The sequence below is a fragment of the Dreissena polymorpha genome, chromosome 11, assembly GCF_020536995.1.
Source record: "Dreissena polymorpha isolate Duluth1 chromosome 11, UMN_Dpol_1.0, whole genome shotgun sequence".
In the NCBI taxonomy this organism is placed as follows: domain Eukaryota; kingdom Metazoa; phylum Mollusca; class Bivalvia; order Myida; family Dreissenidae; genus Dreissena; species Dreissena polymorpha.
In genome coordinates, this window is record NC_068365.1 from 33123067 (window position 1) to 33141378 (window position 18312).

At 34.8% G+C, this 18312-nt stretch overlaps 1 protein-coding gene and 2 long non-coding RNA genes across 3 annotated transcripts in view; 1 reads left to right on the plus strand and 2 right to left on the minus strand.

The window, feature by feature from the left end:
* The window catches only part of LOC127851658 (E3 ubiquitin-protein ligase XIAP-like), a 51196-nt gene extending 46316 nt beyond the window's left edge, over window positions 1-4880 (plus strand). Inside the window, exons 8-11 of the mRNA XM_052385478.1 lie at window positions 1-36; window positions 436-604; window positions 916-1026; window positions 1384-4880. The exon at window positions 1-36 is cut by the window's left edge and continues 140 nt beyond it. Of these exons, the coding sequence (XP_052241438.1) occupies window positions 1-36; window positions 436-604; window positions 916-1026; window positions 1384-1574 (507 nt within the window). The 3' untranslated portion in view covers window positions 1575-4880. The remainder of the gene's footprint in view (window positions 37-435; window positions 605-915; window positions 1027-1383) is intronic.
* Window positions 1-10987, minus strand: part of LOC127851668 (uncharacterized) — an 11663-nt gene extending 676 nt beyond the window's left edge. The window contains exons 1-4 of the long non-coding RNA XR_008035878.1: window positions 10895-10987; window positions 3055-3143; window positions 984-1035; window positions 1-174 (exon numbers count right to left, since the gene is read on the minus strand). The exon at window positions 1-174 is cut by the window's left edge and continues 676 nt beyond it. This is a non-coding gene — a long non-coding RNA (uncharacterized LOC127851668). The remainder of the gene's footprint in view (window positions 175-983; window positions 1036-3054; window positions 3144-10894) is intronic.
* Window positions 10988-12713: 1726 nt separating this feature from the next.
* On the minus strand, window positions 12714-17687 carry LOC127851671 (uncharacterized). The gene is made up of 4 exons (XR_008035880.1): window positions 17517-17687; window positions 15638-15765; window positions 14507-14616; window positions 12714-13608 (listed from the first exon to the last, which is right to left on the minus strand). It is a non-coding gene; the product is annotated as an uncharacterized LOC127851671 (long non-coding RNA).
* Between the last annotated feature and the right edge of the window lie 625 nt (window positions 17688-18312).

An 18312-nucleotide genomic window follows, 5' to 3' on the forward strand; every position in this document is an offset into this window, starting at 1 on the left:
GACCTTATTCAACTTTCAGCTGATCAAGCTGCCGACGTAATTACTTATTTTCAGTTTTCTAAGCACATATCCTCGTCAAGATGATGCATCGAACCAGTAAGGTGAACACGAGCTGGGCTTGGAAGCGTGTAACACTTCTCATCAATAAATATAACTGTCCACGTGAAATTCTGCCTGAAATTAAATATAATACTTCTATAACTAGTTAAGAATGTACAAATGCACATGAATGCGTTCAAAAATGCACTAGTCTCACAAAATATAACATTAGATGGTTTCATTTTATTCTTTATCTTTATGCTTTGTAATTTATGAATTAAGCGATAAAGGGCTTTCAAGTACTTTTGATACTAAATGTATGTTCAATATTTTTAACACCTTTTGTTGATACTCTGTAAACACATTTTGCTATAATTTGATCGTTCCGTTTCAAAGCACAACGCGTCTGAACCGCAAGAAGAAATTGCAGGCCCCATGGTTCGAATTTCGATTGAGGATTCTGTAGTTCAGAGAATTACGGATCGATATGACACTATACTGAATGGAAGCATGGGCTTTTCTCACGAAGACATCAAACAAGCAGTACTTGAAATCGTTCAGCAAGGTGAGTCGATATAATGACATATATAGGGGAAATAAAAACAGAAGATGCAATTGTATGGGAAATAAAAATAGAAGATATCATAAACACTTTTTTCTGTTGTTTTCTTTTTTATTTAAAAGTAGGCACCATCAAAATGCAAACATTTGTATAACTAATACATCTGCTTTTGTTTCTAAATAGCTTATACTATCATCGGCACTATCATTAATTTCACAGCTTTTGGACTGTTTTCCGATTGTGTAAAGTTTCAATTCAAACATTTTCATCTTTATATTAAAAACTAAACGAAAACATTCGTTTTTTAAATTCAGGCAGTACATCCCCCAACGTTGAAGACATCGTTACACAAATTGAAATCATTGCGGAGAGAAACACAAACCTTCCGGAGTTCCGTACGTCCCAGAATGTCGAACAGACCGAAGGTAAAGGACCTGCATTTAACAACAATATAACCATTTATACACATGAGTATGTTTAAAATTTATTAAATGATATGGACTTAAACTGTAATTACATTATATATCAAAAATTAAATTACCATTTTTCGTTTATTATTAAATTAATGCGATAACAAAATATGTTATCTAATAAAACTCAACAGCCTTGTACCGTTTAAAACGACAAGCACAATAATGAATTACTCAAAATTTACATCATGTTTAGCCTTAAGCATATTAAACCAATAGAAAGAAATGTAATATCGAACAACGTTAACGAATTTCCTCTGTGCGCTCTTAATTAATTTAAGCTCTTTATACTCGTACAATACTCTTTTTCAGATGGACTACTTGAAGAAAATAACCGCCTTAAAGGAATTCTGGTGTGCATCATTTGCAAAACGAATCAAGTGAACATTCTCTTCCTGCCATGCACTCATCATAAAGTTTGTCTTGAATGCTCGAGAGATATCCACAGCTGTCCGGTGTGCAAAAGGACTATTAAAGACAAGATCCGTACTTACATGTTGTAAGACCCGAGCGGTAGGAATATTTCCGAATTCATTGCAGATCCATTAATAAGAATGGACATCAAAGGACACATTTTCGAGCATGATAAATATCCTATTGAGTTTGTAAAAACGTGTGAAAAGGTGTGACAATACTGGATGTATTACCACGTCTCGTTATCGCCGTTTTTATCCTCGATTGGAGGCGCTCTTTTGAAGGAATTGATTTCAAATTAAAATTTCGGCTTTGTGACTCTAAATTTAACTGTAAACTCCTGCAGCTTGGGGCTGATTGTTCAGTTTGGAGCTTCATGAAACGGAATTAACTCCCAAATGCATTGCCATGTCAGACTTTTTGGCGATTTCTGGCTTTCCATAGATGAAGGATTTCGGGATTTTATATTATAACTATTTTTAAGGTGCGGCTGAGGTATCATTTGCTCAATATAAGGCTCAGGAGAGAAATCCCTGTATGAGCTTGTGCGATATCTATGCTTGTTCATGAGATTGACATGAAATATCCCAAAAGTATCAACACGATGTCGGTTCATGGATCTGTTTGTATATACGCGTCGATGTGTTCACAAGGTGATCGCACTCCCAGAGTTAAATAACAATGGTGATTAAACTTAACGAAATTCATCAGGTATAAAAAGTTTGTACCAACCGGTCCTGACTACTTGGACTTTATTCCATCGTTATAGGGACGCTTCATGTTGGTTGATATATTCAAGTTATATGTCTTCGGATCAGTCAGTTACGTTGTTTTGTTTGATGCATTGGTACAAGTTAGTATTAGCAAGAACAAATTGCTCTTGTTAATTACTTTTTTAGAACTTCTTATTGCATCTTCGACATTAGTGTTAAAAGTACTCACAATAGTATGAGCAGTGTCATATTAACAAAATATGTCAGTTGTTTGCAGAGTGTATGAACCACACATGCATGAACAGAATGAAGAAAACGCCTTCATGTGTTGGTTATGTTGTCTTACACGTTACAAAACTATTCACGGATTAAGAAACCCGCTTAATGTGTTTTAATGCTATTCAAATACAAAGTGGATACTTTTCCCACAAATATAGACTGAACGCCGAATGTATACGACCTTTTATGCCTAAATTGGCTTTGCATTAGTCGTATATATCGATATACGGCAATGGGAGAATCAATGTGTAAAAAGATGTGTAAGATACTGTATAAATAGTGATTAGGTAATTGAGTAAAGTCGTATGTAATGATAACTATGTGAATTATTGGTATAATTCCTTCGCTTTCGGATAGTGTTAACTGTAAACGGATTTTTCCTCCAGTGCAAATCAGTGCATTTGCTAATCACAATTATTTTACGGAGAATCATACTATGCTTTTTCATAATGACTAGGATCCTGAAATGGTTAGTGAAGTGTCGAGGTAGAATTCTCATTTCGTTCGTTGATGAAAACCGACCTGCCAAAAGGTGTTGAATGATGATACCTACGCACTCATGTTAGATTAAAATTACCTTTAACACTGGATCAGCTTAGTATAATCGCCAACATGAACATTTCAATGTACTGCGTTCAAAGGTTATCGCTTTGTTGAAGGTCTGAGCTGCAAAAAGTCGCAGTTGTAAGCAAATGAATTATGAATCGCTGTGCGCAAATAACAGGAAAGCAGAACATCGTATAAGTTTGATGAATATCAAACTAACACAACATAACAAAGAGTGTTTGTGTATATTTTTTGCAGGCAACTTTGTGTAAAATTCACACACTCACAAATAATGCAATTTTGAAATCTTGTCAGAAGAGCATTACTATATAATTGTATAAAATAAACATTGGTAAAGACATTTACCGAATGAACTAATAATCATGAACTAATTCGACACATTTGAGCAATACATGCGAGCTATATATGTACATTACTTATATATAAACATTACTCATATATAAACAATGCCGAAGGGAGGATTTTTTTTACTAAAATTCGATATCGTTTATAAATTTGTCTAGAATAATCAATATATTGAAACAAAGCGAAATATGAAGTCTTAAGATTTATTATTTCATTAAAGGTAAAAAATTGCAACATTATGTAGTATCATTATTTAAATATGATTTTTGACCGTGTATAAATTATTTTAGTATTAACTAGCTGTGGTTGCAGTTAACTAATGCATATTTGCTTCTACTTTGCTCTGCAATTTTCAAAACATTACATTACGACCACGAATCTTAACAAACGAAGTGTTTTATAATTAATTTCTTGGTTTTCTTTGATAATGAGTGCAATGTTATTGATTTAAGCATGAAACAATCATAAAGTACGAGGTTAAGGTTTGCGTTCAATATACCATTTCTTTATGTAGTTTCATTGTTTGTAACTTTGTAACCATCAACATGTGTTTCTTAATCGTGCACACCATGTGCATGCATTTTCCAATCAATCCATATAATACATACAAAATAGACACATTTGCCGTTTAATTTTATTTGTTTGGAACCGATTCTTTATTTTACTACCAACGTCTTTGTAAAAAAAGATTTGTTCGTTGTTTAAATATTAGCTGTATAATACTATTAAGCGTATATAATTGTATTAATCCAACAAAAACAAGCGCACAAAATAAAATAAATGTGCTAATTTTGTATGGTTTGCTAGAAAATCTTCATAATAAAGCATAGCTAGGATAAACAATATTTTAAAGCATATTCAACTCATGCAAATTAAATGTGTCGTTTTGAATATTTAAATGTTTTGTATAGTCATTCATATTTATTAAACTGGGTGTTACAAAATTGTTTTAAATCATACACGTTTTTGTACTCTTTAGTCAAGATTCATCAAGTTGCATACTTGGATAAAATTTATACATAACTACTCAAAATGATAGTAACATCTTTTTAAAACGTATGTATCTCACAAAAATTAAGTTTTAATGTTCAAGAATATTCATATTGATATGTAGGTAATACCTTTATATTACGCAGATAAATTGTTGTCTGGTCGTTTATTTACTACGCAAGTGATATTTTTCTGTTTTTGCCGAACGATCGTCCTCCAATTATGCTCTTTGATTTCAATAACAATTGTCGACATATGATACTGCATTAAAAGGTAATTCTTAACAACAAAACAATATTGATGACGACATCGCTAATTGTAATGCATTTAATTGACAGATATATCGACTTGTAAATTGTATGCAATATAAATAACATGAGACCTGTCTGTACAACTACATTTAATCATATTTACAAGGAGTATTTTTAAACTCTTGAAACCTTTGTTGGTTAAAGAGATTAAACTAATACACTTGATCGTAAACATTTACGAACGTGTTTAGTTGTTATTTTGAGTCTATAGCGTTATTCAATTTCCGTACTAAAATGACACATTTTTTCGTATGTGCAAGGGTATGGGTATGTGCAAGGGTAGGGTTTTCGAAATACTAAGTACTGTTATTAAAAAGCGATTTGCATATCACCACTGAAGAAAGGTCATTTATCGATAAAATCTAAATTACTAACAATATATTTTGTAATACAACAAATGCTTGTAATCAGTAACATCTCATATGCACATATTGCTGCACATTTTGCCCCACAATTATGATTGCAACAAACTTGGTATTTTATAATTTTACACACTTGAAACCGTTTCGCTTGCTTTTCAAGAAAAGGGTTCATAAGTTATTTTCTACATTTTTCATATTTTTCTTATTTCACTTCTATGGCGATTGGACGCCAATTTCTCGATTTGATTAAACGTTTACTATTCAATGTAACATGCCAAATATCAGACCTTTTAACCTTGCGGTTTTAAAGAGTTTTCACTCTGTAAGTATAAGGACACATGGGCCATTTTGAACCCAAGTAGCATATGTTTAACAAACTTGGTAGAAGACAATAAAACAACGATGTTACGTAATGTGATCCATTCGGCTTGACAAGTTTTTAGCGCAGAATCTTGATTCGTACAAACTTATTACAGGACCACCATACGATGTAACAAACACTATATTTAAGCACTGACATTTGAGGTCCCAGAGGAGATTTGTAAAGCTTTCATTTAAAAAATCATTTTAGCACGTTGTGCACGAGTTTGTTAAAATCAAAATTAAGTAAAAAAGTTTAAAAAAACAAGAGGTCGCAGCGGTGAAGTGGATATGGTGTCCGCCTAGCGATCGGGAGGTCATGGGTTCGATCCCCACTGTGGGAACCTTCTGAAGATTTTCCCCATAGACACCAAGTTCTGATTCTAGTCCAAGGAAACGGACTCGAGAGCATTTCAAATAAGCCTGAGGCGTTATATGCAATCGAGCTAAAATAAATTTGTTTAAATTAACAAACACTTATGCCCCAACCACTACAAGTATTTGGGCAAATAGTACCAGTCCCTGAACAAAACCCTTTGAAAAACGCTTCCGGATAAGAACTGTATGAGGCGTACCATTTAGAACGTTATCTCTGATCGGTGATCCTTTCTTGTAACAGGAGCCGGTCAGCCCTGTTTGTAAACAGTTTGCCATATCGGTTCCCGACAACAACTTTATTATCGAAGGTACATTGAACCACATGTCATCATCTGTTTTCATAACAAACTGTACATTAGAGAATTTTGTGGAGGCCCATTTAAATCCCATGATGGTTTTATAGGTTAGATTTGTGTAGCTGTCTATAAAGTTCTCCTGAACGATATCGTGATAAATTTTATTTTCCATCATCACAGATTCTTGTAAACTTTCATGTGTTGTTTTTTTCTAAAAGGAAAACATGCCTTGCATTTGCAATATTGTTCTTAGTGTATGACAACCACGTCTGTCGTCTGTCAATTTAAGACATTATTGTGCTTAGTGGTAACGAATATCAGAAGATAAATGTGTTCGTGCATGTCCAATGTGTCGCAGATATGGTCGTTCTGAATAACATATTCAAAATCATGATTAAAACAATTATTGCATTCACTCTGGCGCACAGTGATATTAGGTGTCGTCACGTCTTTTTCTACAGTTTCGTGTTTCATACGTGATTCAATTGCTAATATCCCATTAGTGCTAGTGTCGGTACGTGTTAAATTCAGATTAACAAATGCATCTTTTTTGTAAGTGGTAACATTCAGTGGTAGATCGTGTGGCTTGCTGGAAGCTATGGTTGTTTTGCGTGTAACCGCTGCAAGGTCGAAACGAACATTTTGCTTCTTATCGATTCTAACGGCACTGTTCGCGATAGTTGATAATTCGAATAGTCCGTTTGTTTTAAATACGGTTGAGTTTGTAAAGTTGACACGAAACACATGACTTGAAACATGTGTCGTGTCTGCCTTTATTGTGACAGAGATGACTTTAAGAGTATGATATAAAATGGATGATTCAAATAACAAGAAAAGGAAATATACGGCAGTCAGGGTTAAAAAACTGAACAATAAACCTCGGGCGGTAGATCGACATTTACAAGCCCTGAAAGTTGTGGTCGTTTTTTGCATATTGACACATGGATGACAGATGTTCATAAGTGAAAACTTGAAAAATTAATGACACGAAACATTTGCCATGTGTGTTCTTAACAGTTTCCTTTTTCATTCATTTTCCATCGATGTTTCCAACCGGGCACCGTAGCAAATATTGGGATCTGAACAGAAAATAAGCTAAGTTTTTACTATTTACTATTACGTTATCACAATAACTATTTGAAAAACAAGCGAAACAGAACATTTTACCAAATGATTGGTGTCGATTCGTGCAAACATTGCGAATATCTGGCTACGATTGTGTTTTGTGTTACAATGCTGAAAATATTGGTGATAACATTTAATTCAACAGATAATTTTCCATACATAATTTAAGTTTAAATCGATCTTCCGCTCCGAAAACCTTCATGAAAATTATCGAAAACTTCACGTTTAAACGTCATGATGTCTAGGATGATAGTAAACATTTACTCTACACGAGAGAAAAAGTTGCAATATGTTAGAAGATGTTTATTTTATATTCCACAACTTAGTTTTTTTTTTAGATTTAGTTCTATCAATATGTCGAATAATATAAGTTCGATGCGTCGACTGCGATTGCTTTTACATGTACATAAACTATGAATTGAACCCGTCCAGAGTTCACTTCCCTGTTCTGAAACGACATACATCGAGACAAACAAGCCCCTTACAGAAAGCTAGGCTTGACTTTTTCCCGTTTATTTCCGCTCTTATTACCAGCAATCTTTGATGTGCACATTTAACCTAGCTTCCAACCTGATCGTTCAATTATAATCATGTCGTTACAATTTACAAATTTTAACCGATTGTAAAGGTATTTGGGGTCATAAAATGTTTAGTCGGAGTTATCGAATACTTAAATACTACCAATACAAAGGTGTCAGACAAGTGGATCCGCTTAGATGCTACATGTTCATACTTTGCACTGACAAATGGTATCAATCCAATTAAAGTCAAGTTCTGGGATAAAGGTAATACCAATCAATGGCATAGACTATGCATTATTGCCATTTGCCAACGAAACTGCCATACTCTTGTATTGATATCAGCATCTCTCAATGAAACCTAAGACGTTTTGTCAAACTTCAAAAGCTACTCTGAATTAAAAATTAATTTCGACATAACAAAAGTAAGGTAGATAGGTTAAAACAAAAGTAAATTTAGCTCCGAAAGCATTAACATTTGATAGAAATTAGATTGGAACCCTGAAACATATGGCAAGCTTGGCTTACCATTTCACATTGATCTTTAATCAAGGACTGGAACTAAACTATGTTGACACAACAGTTGTCAAAATAAAAACCTTATTAACCCTTCCCCAATCTGAGAAAAAGTGAAAACTGTTTTGAGCAAACAGCATAAAACCAGAACAACCTGTGAGTAACTCGCAGGCTATTCAGGTATTATGCTGTTTGCTCATCATCAGTATCTGAGGGTTAGAAATGAAACCTTTCAAACTTGATTGTAGTAAGAAAAGTCTTCAATTAAATATAATTTTCTAAGTGACTACTAATGCGTGAAAATGCGAATCTAAGTTGAAAAGGGTTAAAACGCTCGTATAAAAGGATCTTAGCTCTAATTAAAAGAGTTCAAGTCTTATTAGTTAGGGTGTTGAATTTATACACCATTAAGCTTTAACTTATCATTGTTAATTTATAATTGTGTATTTCAATTGTGCACCATATTATGTTTTCAGTATAAGGTGTATTTAAGGGAAAAAGAAGGGGTTGATAATCGTTGGGTAGCACGACATTTACAATTTTTCTTCACAACTGTAATTATTGATCTTGTTATAATTTAGGAAATGTATGTTAAAAGTGTTCATCATATCATCAAATTAAATAAAGGTTCCATTTTTCCTATCAATATATTTGGATTAAAAAATGTGGATAATTAATAAAAGTATTCGTGTTTAGTTCCGATTTTACAATAAAGTAACACGCTTGTTAAACATGCACTAAAACACCCAAAAAGGGTTTGGAATTATGTAAAATATATTTGAAACCTAATGATAACTGCACTAAAGGAGTTGGAAAGGAATAAACTACAGTTGTGTGAAATCTATCGAATATTTCCATAAGGATTTATTTATTGTAAGCAGGTAATTTTCAGTGTTATAATAAATGCTTTGACATTGGTCATGTTTAATCCCCTTTAGCATTTTCTTTTAATATATGTGATGCTGATGGATGATGATGATGGATAATGATGATAGATGATGATGATGGATGATGATGATGGATGATGATGATGGATGATGATGACTGATGATGATGGATGATGATGATGATGATGATGATGATGATGATGATGATGGATAATGGTGATAGATGATGATGATGGATGATGATGATGGATGATGATGATGGATGATGATGATGGATGATGATGACTGATGATGATGGATGATGATGGGTGATGGAGGATGATGGAGGCGGATGGGTGATGATGGATGATGATGGATGATGTAGGATGATGAAGGATAATGGAGGATGATAGAGGATGGAGGATAATGGATGATGATGGAGGATAATGGATGATGATGGAGGATAATGGAAGATGATTGAGGATGGAGGATAATGGAGGATGATTGAGGATGGAGGATTATGGATGATGATGGAGGAGGATGGATGGATGATGGAGGATAATGAATGGATGATGGATGGATGATGGATGGATGATGATGGATGATGATGATGATGATGATGATGATGATGATGATGATGATGATGATGATGATGATGATGATGATGGATAATGGTGATAGATGATGATGATGGATGATGATGATGGATGATGATGATGGATGATGATGATGGATGATGATGACTGATGATGATGGATGATGATGGGTGATGGAGGATGATGGAGGCGGATGGGTGATGATGGATGATGATGGATGATGTAGGATGATGAAGGATAATGGAGGATGATAGAGGATGGAGGATAATGGATGATGATGGAGGATAATGGATGATGATGGAGGATAATGGAAGATAATTGAGGATGGAGGATAATGGAGGATGATTGAGGATGGAGGATTATGGATGATGATGGAGGAGGATGGATGGATGATGGAGGATAATGAATGGATGATGGATGGATGATGGATGGATGATGATGGATGGGTGATGGATGATGAGGATGATGAGGTTGCTGACGATAATGATGATGATGAGGAGGATGGTGATGATGCTGACGACGATGAGGAGGATGCTGATGACGATGATGCTGCTGATAATGAAGACGATGATGATGACGATGGTGAGGATGACGATGAGGATGATGCTAATGACGATGAAGATATATTGGGCGTAGAACAAGTGATTACGTAAACTTATTTCAGATTGCATTATAATTTTCGTTTCAATTAAAACGTACAATATACAGAATAGTGCCACAATGGTAGGATAAAGAAGGAAGTACAACACAAACACTTTAAAATAACTAGTAAATATGCCGTTGACCACACTGGGATTCCTTCGTCTCTATGCTATACAGTAGTCAGTACTATCATATTATAGTATAGTAAAGTGTCGAATGAATTCCCTGTTCCTGTGGTTAAAAGCAGCACAGTCACAGGTACTTGAAACAAAAATTTGGTCCTTACATATATAATAAGAGTAAAGGTATCCAACGATGATTTCACAGGTTTGATCGTTTATGCTGTTGCATTGTGCTATTCAATACACCTGTGAAATCATCGTTGGATACCTTTACTCTTATTATATATATAAGGACCAATTTTTTTTTTCAAGTACCTGTGAGCACAGTGTGATTCTCGGCTATTTTGTTCACTTACTTAAGCGAAAATGTTAACATAAATAAAAACTATATTTAATTGAAGAAAATACCAGAAAACAACTTACTTAATTTGGCTAGGTGCACGTAGCGTCAAGAAGAAATAATGAAGTGCGAAACCTATCCGTGTTTTGAAGCGTCTACATAAGCTGAAATCTACATGTACACTGTGACTGACTGTCAACGTCACAGTTTTAACGCACGAGAAAATTGGGAATGTGCAAAATAGTCGATGTTGGACCATTGACTGAAAATGCGGGACAAGGCACGAGGAACGCATGAAACACAAGTTAGCGTCCATCAAGCATGTTATTGTTATAAGGGTTTTCCCCAGGCCATTTAAGCGCCCCTTTCCGGGGCGCTTGAATTTCGAAATCAGAGTCCCCGGGGCGCTTGAAATTTTTCGACCTGTGTTTTTTTCAGTAACTGCAATTACCCATTCTGGCGATTATTAAAAGTTTGCGACAGCCTGTTGTTTCAATCATCGATTTATTGCTAGGTTACGTAATTAAGGTATCGTCAGGGGGCCTATTAACCGGCTCAATCTAGCTGACAGTCGTTACGGAGCTTCCAGTTTAAATACACAGATGCGCTTCAATAGGCGTCTTTGTTTTATTGCCCAATCAAGCAACCAAACATCCAACAGCTTGTGTATTATAACATCCAAAATTTAGATAAGCGCGTGTCATCTGTCGAAACAATGATATTGTTAGTCACTAAGCACAACGAAGTAGCTAACACAGTTAAATCCCAGAGATGATCTCGGAAACGAGACTTGATTGAAAACAATGAAAATAACGATATTTATTTGCATAAAATGAGCTTAAATAGAAATGAAAACCAAAGAAACATACACAGAAAAATGACACAAAATATAATTGATTTTGACCTTTTAAATACAAACAAATAGTAAAAAAAAAACACTTTCACTTTCCCGTGTTCAGAAAATGGCATGTACATGTTGCGTGAACTCTAAATTTACATTCAGTTGTCGATTGGTCACTGTAATAGAACGAACAGAAAACTATGCGCACACATCACGTCAGGTGTTTTACGAAAGTTCAGTGGGTATACCCCTGCCACAATCAATGTCCATATGCACTTAAATATGTTTTCAATTTATGTTGCATAATATTTAATTGATACTGCTTATATTTTGCAAATGTTCATCATCTATGTTATCATTTCTGTTATAAGATTGTCATGCAGGTCTTCAGCCAATAAGACGGATGCTGTATGAAGACACCCGATGCTTATTATTGAATTTTCCGTGTTGATAATATATTAGTATATTGAAATATTATTAGTGGTGTCCGGTTAACCATCGTAAATAATATGTGTTTCTGTTATTATAATTATTATTTATGTCCATCGCTTCAATAAAGTTTGACAGTCACGTAATCGTTTTTTATTAACCCATTTGAAACCAAGACGCTATCTAGATGTTTCACACCCACAATCTCACGTTTGCATTCGCACCTTTGTTCACCCGTTCATACTTCTAATTGGCATGTTATTGACATGTTGTTGTTACATCAATAAACGACCATTAACAGGGGTCAGAAAGCGAGAAAACTCCTAATATCTCAACCGCGACATTATTGTTAAAGGAAGCGAGAAAACTCCTAATATCTCAGCCGCGACATTATTGTTAAAGGGTGCTGTTGTCACTGACGTGACTGGTGGCTGGTGCAATTGGTACATGTAAAGTGTTTGTTATAATTTTTCGCAAATTTGGATAGGTCGTTTAAACCGTTTTTTGTCTTATTGAAATATTCTTAGTGTACATGGATGTGTAAGAAACGATTTGCATACCATTATTTTGTCACCAGCAGCCTGAAATAGTTTTGTATTAAGAAAAAATAAGAATGATTGAAAAACTAATGCTTCAGTTATTATTTGTTATATTTGTAATACATATCTTTTTTGCACATATAACCGACACACACCGAACATAGTAAACGCGAGAAGTCAAACAAAAGACTTCGAAGAATGTAAAAAAACAGTAAAAACACATTTACTCGGATAACACAACGTTTCTTTATATGTCCGATAATAGGGGGCACAGCATGCAAAGTTAAGTACCATTGTGAGGTAATGTAACGACTCGCCCCCTTAACGACTCGCCCCATAGTGTGACTCGCCCCATTGTGACCGAAACGTGAGCTTGGTGCTAAATCAGTCATTTAGGTTACAATATACTAAATCATTTTTGTGTTCAATGCTATACCCTGTAAAGAATGGAACGTCATTTATTTGAAGACACAATTCTCTGTATGGGCATATGCCATGACTTTATTTTTGAATATTTCTGTGTGCATGTGGTAGGAAAAACATTGTTGTATACTACAAATTCAGTGTTTTGCTTATAGGTTGGAGACTACATGAGATTTTGACAGATGGCGGGAAACCCTCATCAACTGGAGATCAGCCGGTAAAAAGGTGGTCTTAAAACAGTGACCGTTGATTCGCGTCGAGTTCTTTCTTACATACTGGATGACCTATCTTTTTTATTGTGTAAATCCATTCGGCTTGGCATGCTCTTTAAGAAAAGGCATGGGTATGGGGGTGTCTACGCGCAAAAGTTTGACTTTATTTTTCGTTGAAGTTGTCGGTTTTACATTGAATTTGTTAAGGAAATCTTTTGGTATATTGTGACCTTAATAGAACGTTCCCGATCGTCGAAAGCTTGACTTTGTATCTTTGTTATCAAAGGGAAGCAACTGCTATAACGACAGTTTTCTAACTTTGTAGTTGTTGTTAGCCTTTCTTCGTCGTCTACCTGAAAAAGAGCTCGGAAAGGATGATATGACAGTTTTAATATCGGGAAAATAATGAGTGTAAAATAACTAAGATGCTCTTAATTAGGATACAACTTTAAAACAATGTAAACATTTATCCTAATCAATCACTTCATATCTGTTTTTCTTAGATTTATAACGCACCACAGAACGTCAATTGACACGTTAAATTAAAAAAAAAAATCTACGTCGGGAGGGGATACCCCTCCCGCACCCACCCCCGATCGGCCCCGGGGCGCATGAAAAATTTCCTGTGGAAGGCACTGAATTTGTTATACATGTTAGCAAGGTGCAGAATGTGTGTTAGGACACGAAATGTGTGTAAATTGACATATGTATCTTCAATATAATGGTCAGTGGTATGTTCAATGCACGCTTGAAATAAATATACTGTGAGGACTGAATTGAAGATCCATGCAATATATTTAAAGAAATAAGAAATTGCAGATATTTATTGATTGTATGGCTATACATGATAAAATAAACTTACGTCTCAAGTAAACTTACGCACGTATACTGCAGTTTAAATGAAAATTGTGTTATACCTAGAATTTGATTTAAAAAAAAATTAGCTAGAACCATATGCTGTGGATAGAAAAATAAAATTAAAATCATGGGTCACCAGTGTTGTTAACATTGAATTTTTTGTGACAGACGGGCGGAAGAACTGGCGTACGGACGGACGGGGCCAATCATATATTCATCTTTTGGAGGTGGATATTAGCTAAGTCACCAGGCTCTTTTGTTCACAATTACTATTTAAAATACAACTTGCAGTCAAACAATAAATGCCAACACAAGTTCCAACACATCACGACAAAAAATGCTTGTTCTGTCAAATGTTAGACGAATATATCTTAATAAGAATCCATTACATACTTGTATTATCAAGGATGTTGTTTTCCCATTCCAGAATACGGGCCTATCAAATGCCCATATGCTACACGTGATTTCATTTCGTGTCTTGCATAATTCAGCGTGTCACAAAACTAAAAATAAAGATTAAACAATATTTAGGAAGAAAGATGTAGATTGCATTGCATTCGTTTTCTCTGACGTTATTTGTGTATTTAAATAGGTCGCACGTGCGGTACTAGCTTGTGTTCAAATACTTTGCTTAACGATTGACCAGACTGTAAACGCCTTAATTAGTGTACATCAATGCTTAAAAAAATAAACAAATGCTAGAATTTTCGAATCATATTGGTCAGAGAGAAATAAATAAAGCGAATACAAATTATTTATATTCGAGTATTACTATTTGCACGTGCGGTAACATACAAACACATAAGGACATGGGCCAGACGTATCAGAGCGTCGTGGATGAACATGTTTAATTCATCAGATATACTATAAGTAAATGATCTCAAACAACCCTACAAAAACATGATATCTTAAGCCTTTGTTTGAGAAATTAAAGTGTTCCGATTTATTTCTAAGAATAACATTAAACGTATATAACGATTTTGATTATAGTTTATATATAACACATATATTTTGATGACATATTTTAAACATATGTGTCTTGTTCTGAGAAAATTGGGCGTAATGCATGTGCGTTAAGTTTCGTCCCAGATTAGCCTGTGCAGTTCGCTCAGGTTAATCAGGGACGACACTTTCCGCTTCTATGGTATTTTTCGTTTAAAGGAAGTCCCTTCTTACCGAAAATGTTGTTTAGGCGGAAAGTGTCGTCCCTGATTAGCCTGTGCGGACTGCACAGGCTAATCTGGAACGACACTTAACACACGTGCATTATGCCCAGTTTTCTTAGAACGCGGTTCATATGATGGTTAAATAACAAATTGCTTAATTTGGAGGGAAGCTATTCGTTTTAAACCAGTCTGTATTGCGACACAAACGTTTTCAGTTATAAGTAAGTATTTACTTTTTTCCGTAATGAGATTCATGCTTGTTGTTACAATCACGCGTGAAAAAAAAGGTTTGTGTGGACGTAGGGATGATGGTCAATTCTTATTGTATAATTTAGGGATACAAATTGTTTATCTTTACTTCAGTATACTCGAGAGGCCGTGTTTGGCCCGCAGGCGGTAATTCAACCGGAGGCATTCCTTCCGGACCCCGTTTTCCTTTAGGCAGATGGGGCAGACACTCGGCTTACTCTAGTTTGCGGACATTTTCTGAAGTTAAAGTTACACAGTTCAAGCAACAATCCAACATTTTTTGACACGTACGGGACACCATACTTTTTGCATTGCCGATCGAAATCATCTCGTGAAAACTATTATTTTTACTACTACTACTTCTACTACTACTACTACTACTACCGCTACTACTACTACTACTACTACTACTACTACTACTACTACTACTACTACTACTACTACTACTTCTATTACTACTACTACTACTACTTCTTCTTCTACTACTACTACTACTACTACTTCTTCTACTACTACTACTACTACTACTACTACTACTTCTTCTACTACTACTACTACTACTACTACTACTACTACTACTACTACTACTACTACTACTACTGCTACTACTACTACTTCTACTACTTCTACTACTACTACTACTACTACTACTGCTACTACTTATTATTATTATTATAATTATTATTATAATTATTATTATTATCATTATTATTATTATTATTATTAATATAATAATGAATCTTCGAACAGATAATGTCTTATACCTATTAACATTAATATCTCATAATCGATCAGATTAATAGGTCAAAGCATTTGCATTAAATACGGTACATTGAAATGTAGGCCTTCTTATTGGTTGTATTAATGAATTCAAGCTAATAGATCCTTTCGACGATTTCAAAAGTTTACAAAGCCTATCTAGTTATAAACATGACTCATTTTACCCGGCTCACTGAAATTGTCATAACTGAAAATAAACTACGACTGACTCCGCGTTATAACATTCTAGGATGTCAATATTGCCTGTTGCAATGTGGTGCAAATGTTTCTACAACCACGACATCGACGGGTTGAAAACACGAGCTAAACTACGGTGAGGTAAAGCGGCTGTCCGGCGCAGTGTTTAGTTCAATGCATGTAAGATAATTAAGTTAGTTGAGTCTAGTAAGTTAATTATGTAGGAGTGTTGGGGTGCGGTCCGGGTCCTCACATAATGCAACTTCATGGGCGGAGGAACCTGATTATTTTGGAAACACACACACACACACTTTGAGGTAAAACATCTTTATAGAATAAAGTAGTTTGCTTCTGCTTTAGATCTGCAAGTACCAAATTCAACCGCCGGTCCTTTGAATTACTGCTATATATAAGATCTATTAAGAATCATTTACCCGTTTTAATATTCTTACAGTAGTAATTTTCGCGTGTTCATTGCTGTGTTTCTTATTGTTCGTCACCGGTAATATTGCCGCAAGTTTTTTTATTTCTGTGTGTAGTTCCAAGTTCGGCTCGGGTACTACTTAAATGTACTCCGGATACTCTTAAGAATACTTAAATGTACCACGGTAACGAATAATATACTAACACGTATCCGGCCAATTAGACCGTACCTGACTTTTATTTCCGCCCTTAACCCGATGTAAAAAAAAACGCGCTACGAAATACAAACAAAATTCCCTTCCAACAAAACCTGTCTCAACATGCTTTTTGAGTAGGAGTTGATAATATGATTTGAAAAAAAATAGCCAATCACGACCAATTTAGCGTTAAAATTCCCGGGTACGTTTCAGTACATTTTCACAACCCGGGGTACATTAAAGTACCGACAGAACATGTAAGAAGTACCCGAGACGCCAATGACCAACCTTACTAGACTCACAAAAGTAGGAACGTATTCAATACAATAACAGCTGCAATTTCCAGTTATATCGATGTTACTTGATTTAAAAAAATATGTGGTGATGTGTTGTGGAGAGAAGCTGGCTTACCTGGAGGAGTCCTGTCCTGTATGGTGAGCATCAGCCAAACTCGCATGTTTTATTTCTATCAAGAACACGTGAGTACATACTGATAACGGGATTGAAGCCGCGGTCTACAAACACGTGGGAAAAACAAATTTGATGAAACATATTCTTTTGAGCATCTAAATACCAACCAAAGATCTATTAATGATCGTCCACTCGTTACGACCAAACTAAAATAAAAGCCAGCGTAGAATCGGTCGAATAATGAAAATTTGGTGTGAATTAAATGCTCAATTTAGAAACACGCGATAGCAGGGAATGCGTCTCAAAAACGATTAAGTTCACAATCTTACATAAATTATACATTAATTCTAAAACAGCATTTATGATAATTAATATACTAACGTACATTAATTACAAACAAAATAATTTTCACTGAATTAAATTTTGTTTTCTTTCTTAACAAGTTGAGAACGTATGATTTTTTTGCATTCCATTATGTTCCATGGTTGGGGACTTAAACTTGAGAGTTGCATTATGAAATTGTATTTATATACCTTAAACATAATTAAAAGCGCAAGAATAAGTGGTATGCACTTACTCTTGACTTATTTGCAAGCTAATGTATATTGTTTTTTGACATCACAACAGTGATAGGTCCAATGTTTTCTAGGCGTGCTTTCGCTTTCTGTTGAAATATTGTGCAAGCGTTTACGTACGACGAACGCGTATGAATATATTGTCGGCAGATATGTACAAATAGTATGAAACACATAAATAAATAATGTATTTGTAAAACATTTGACTCTAGTTGAAGTTT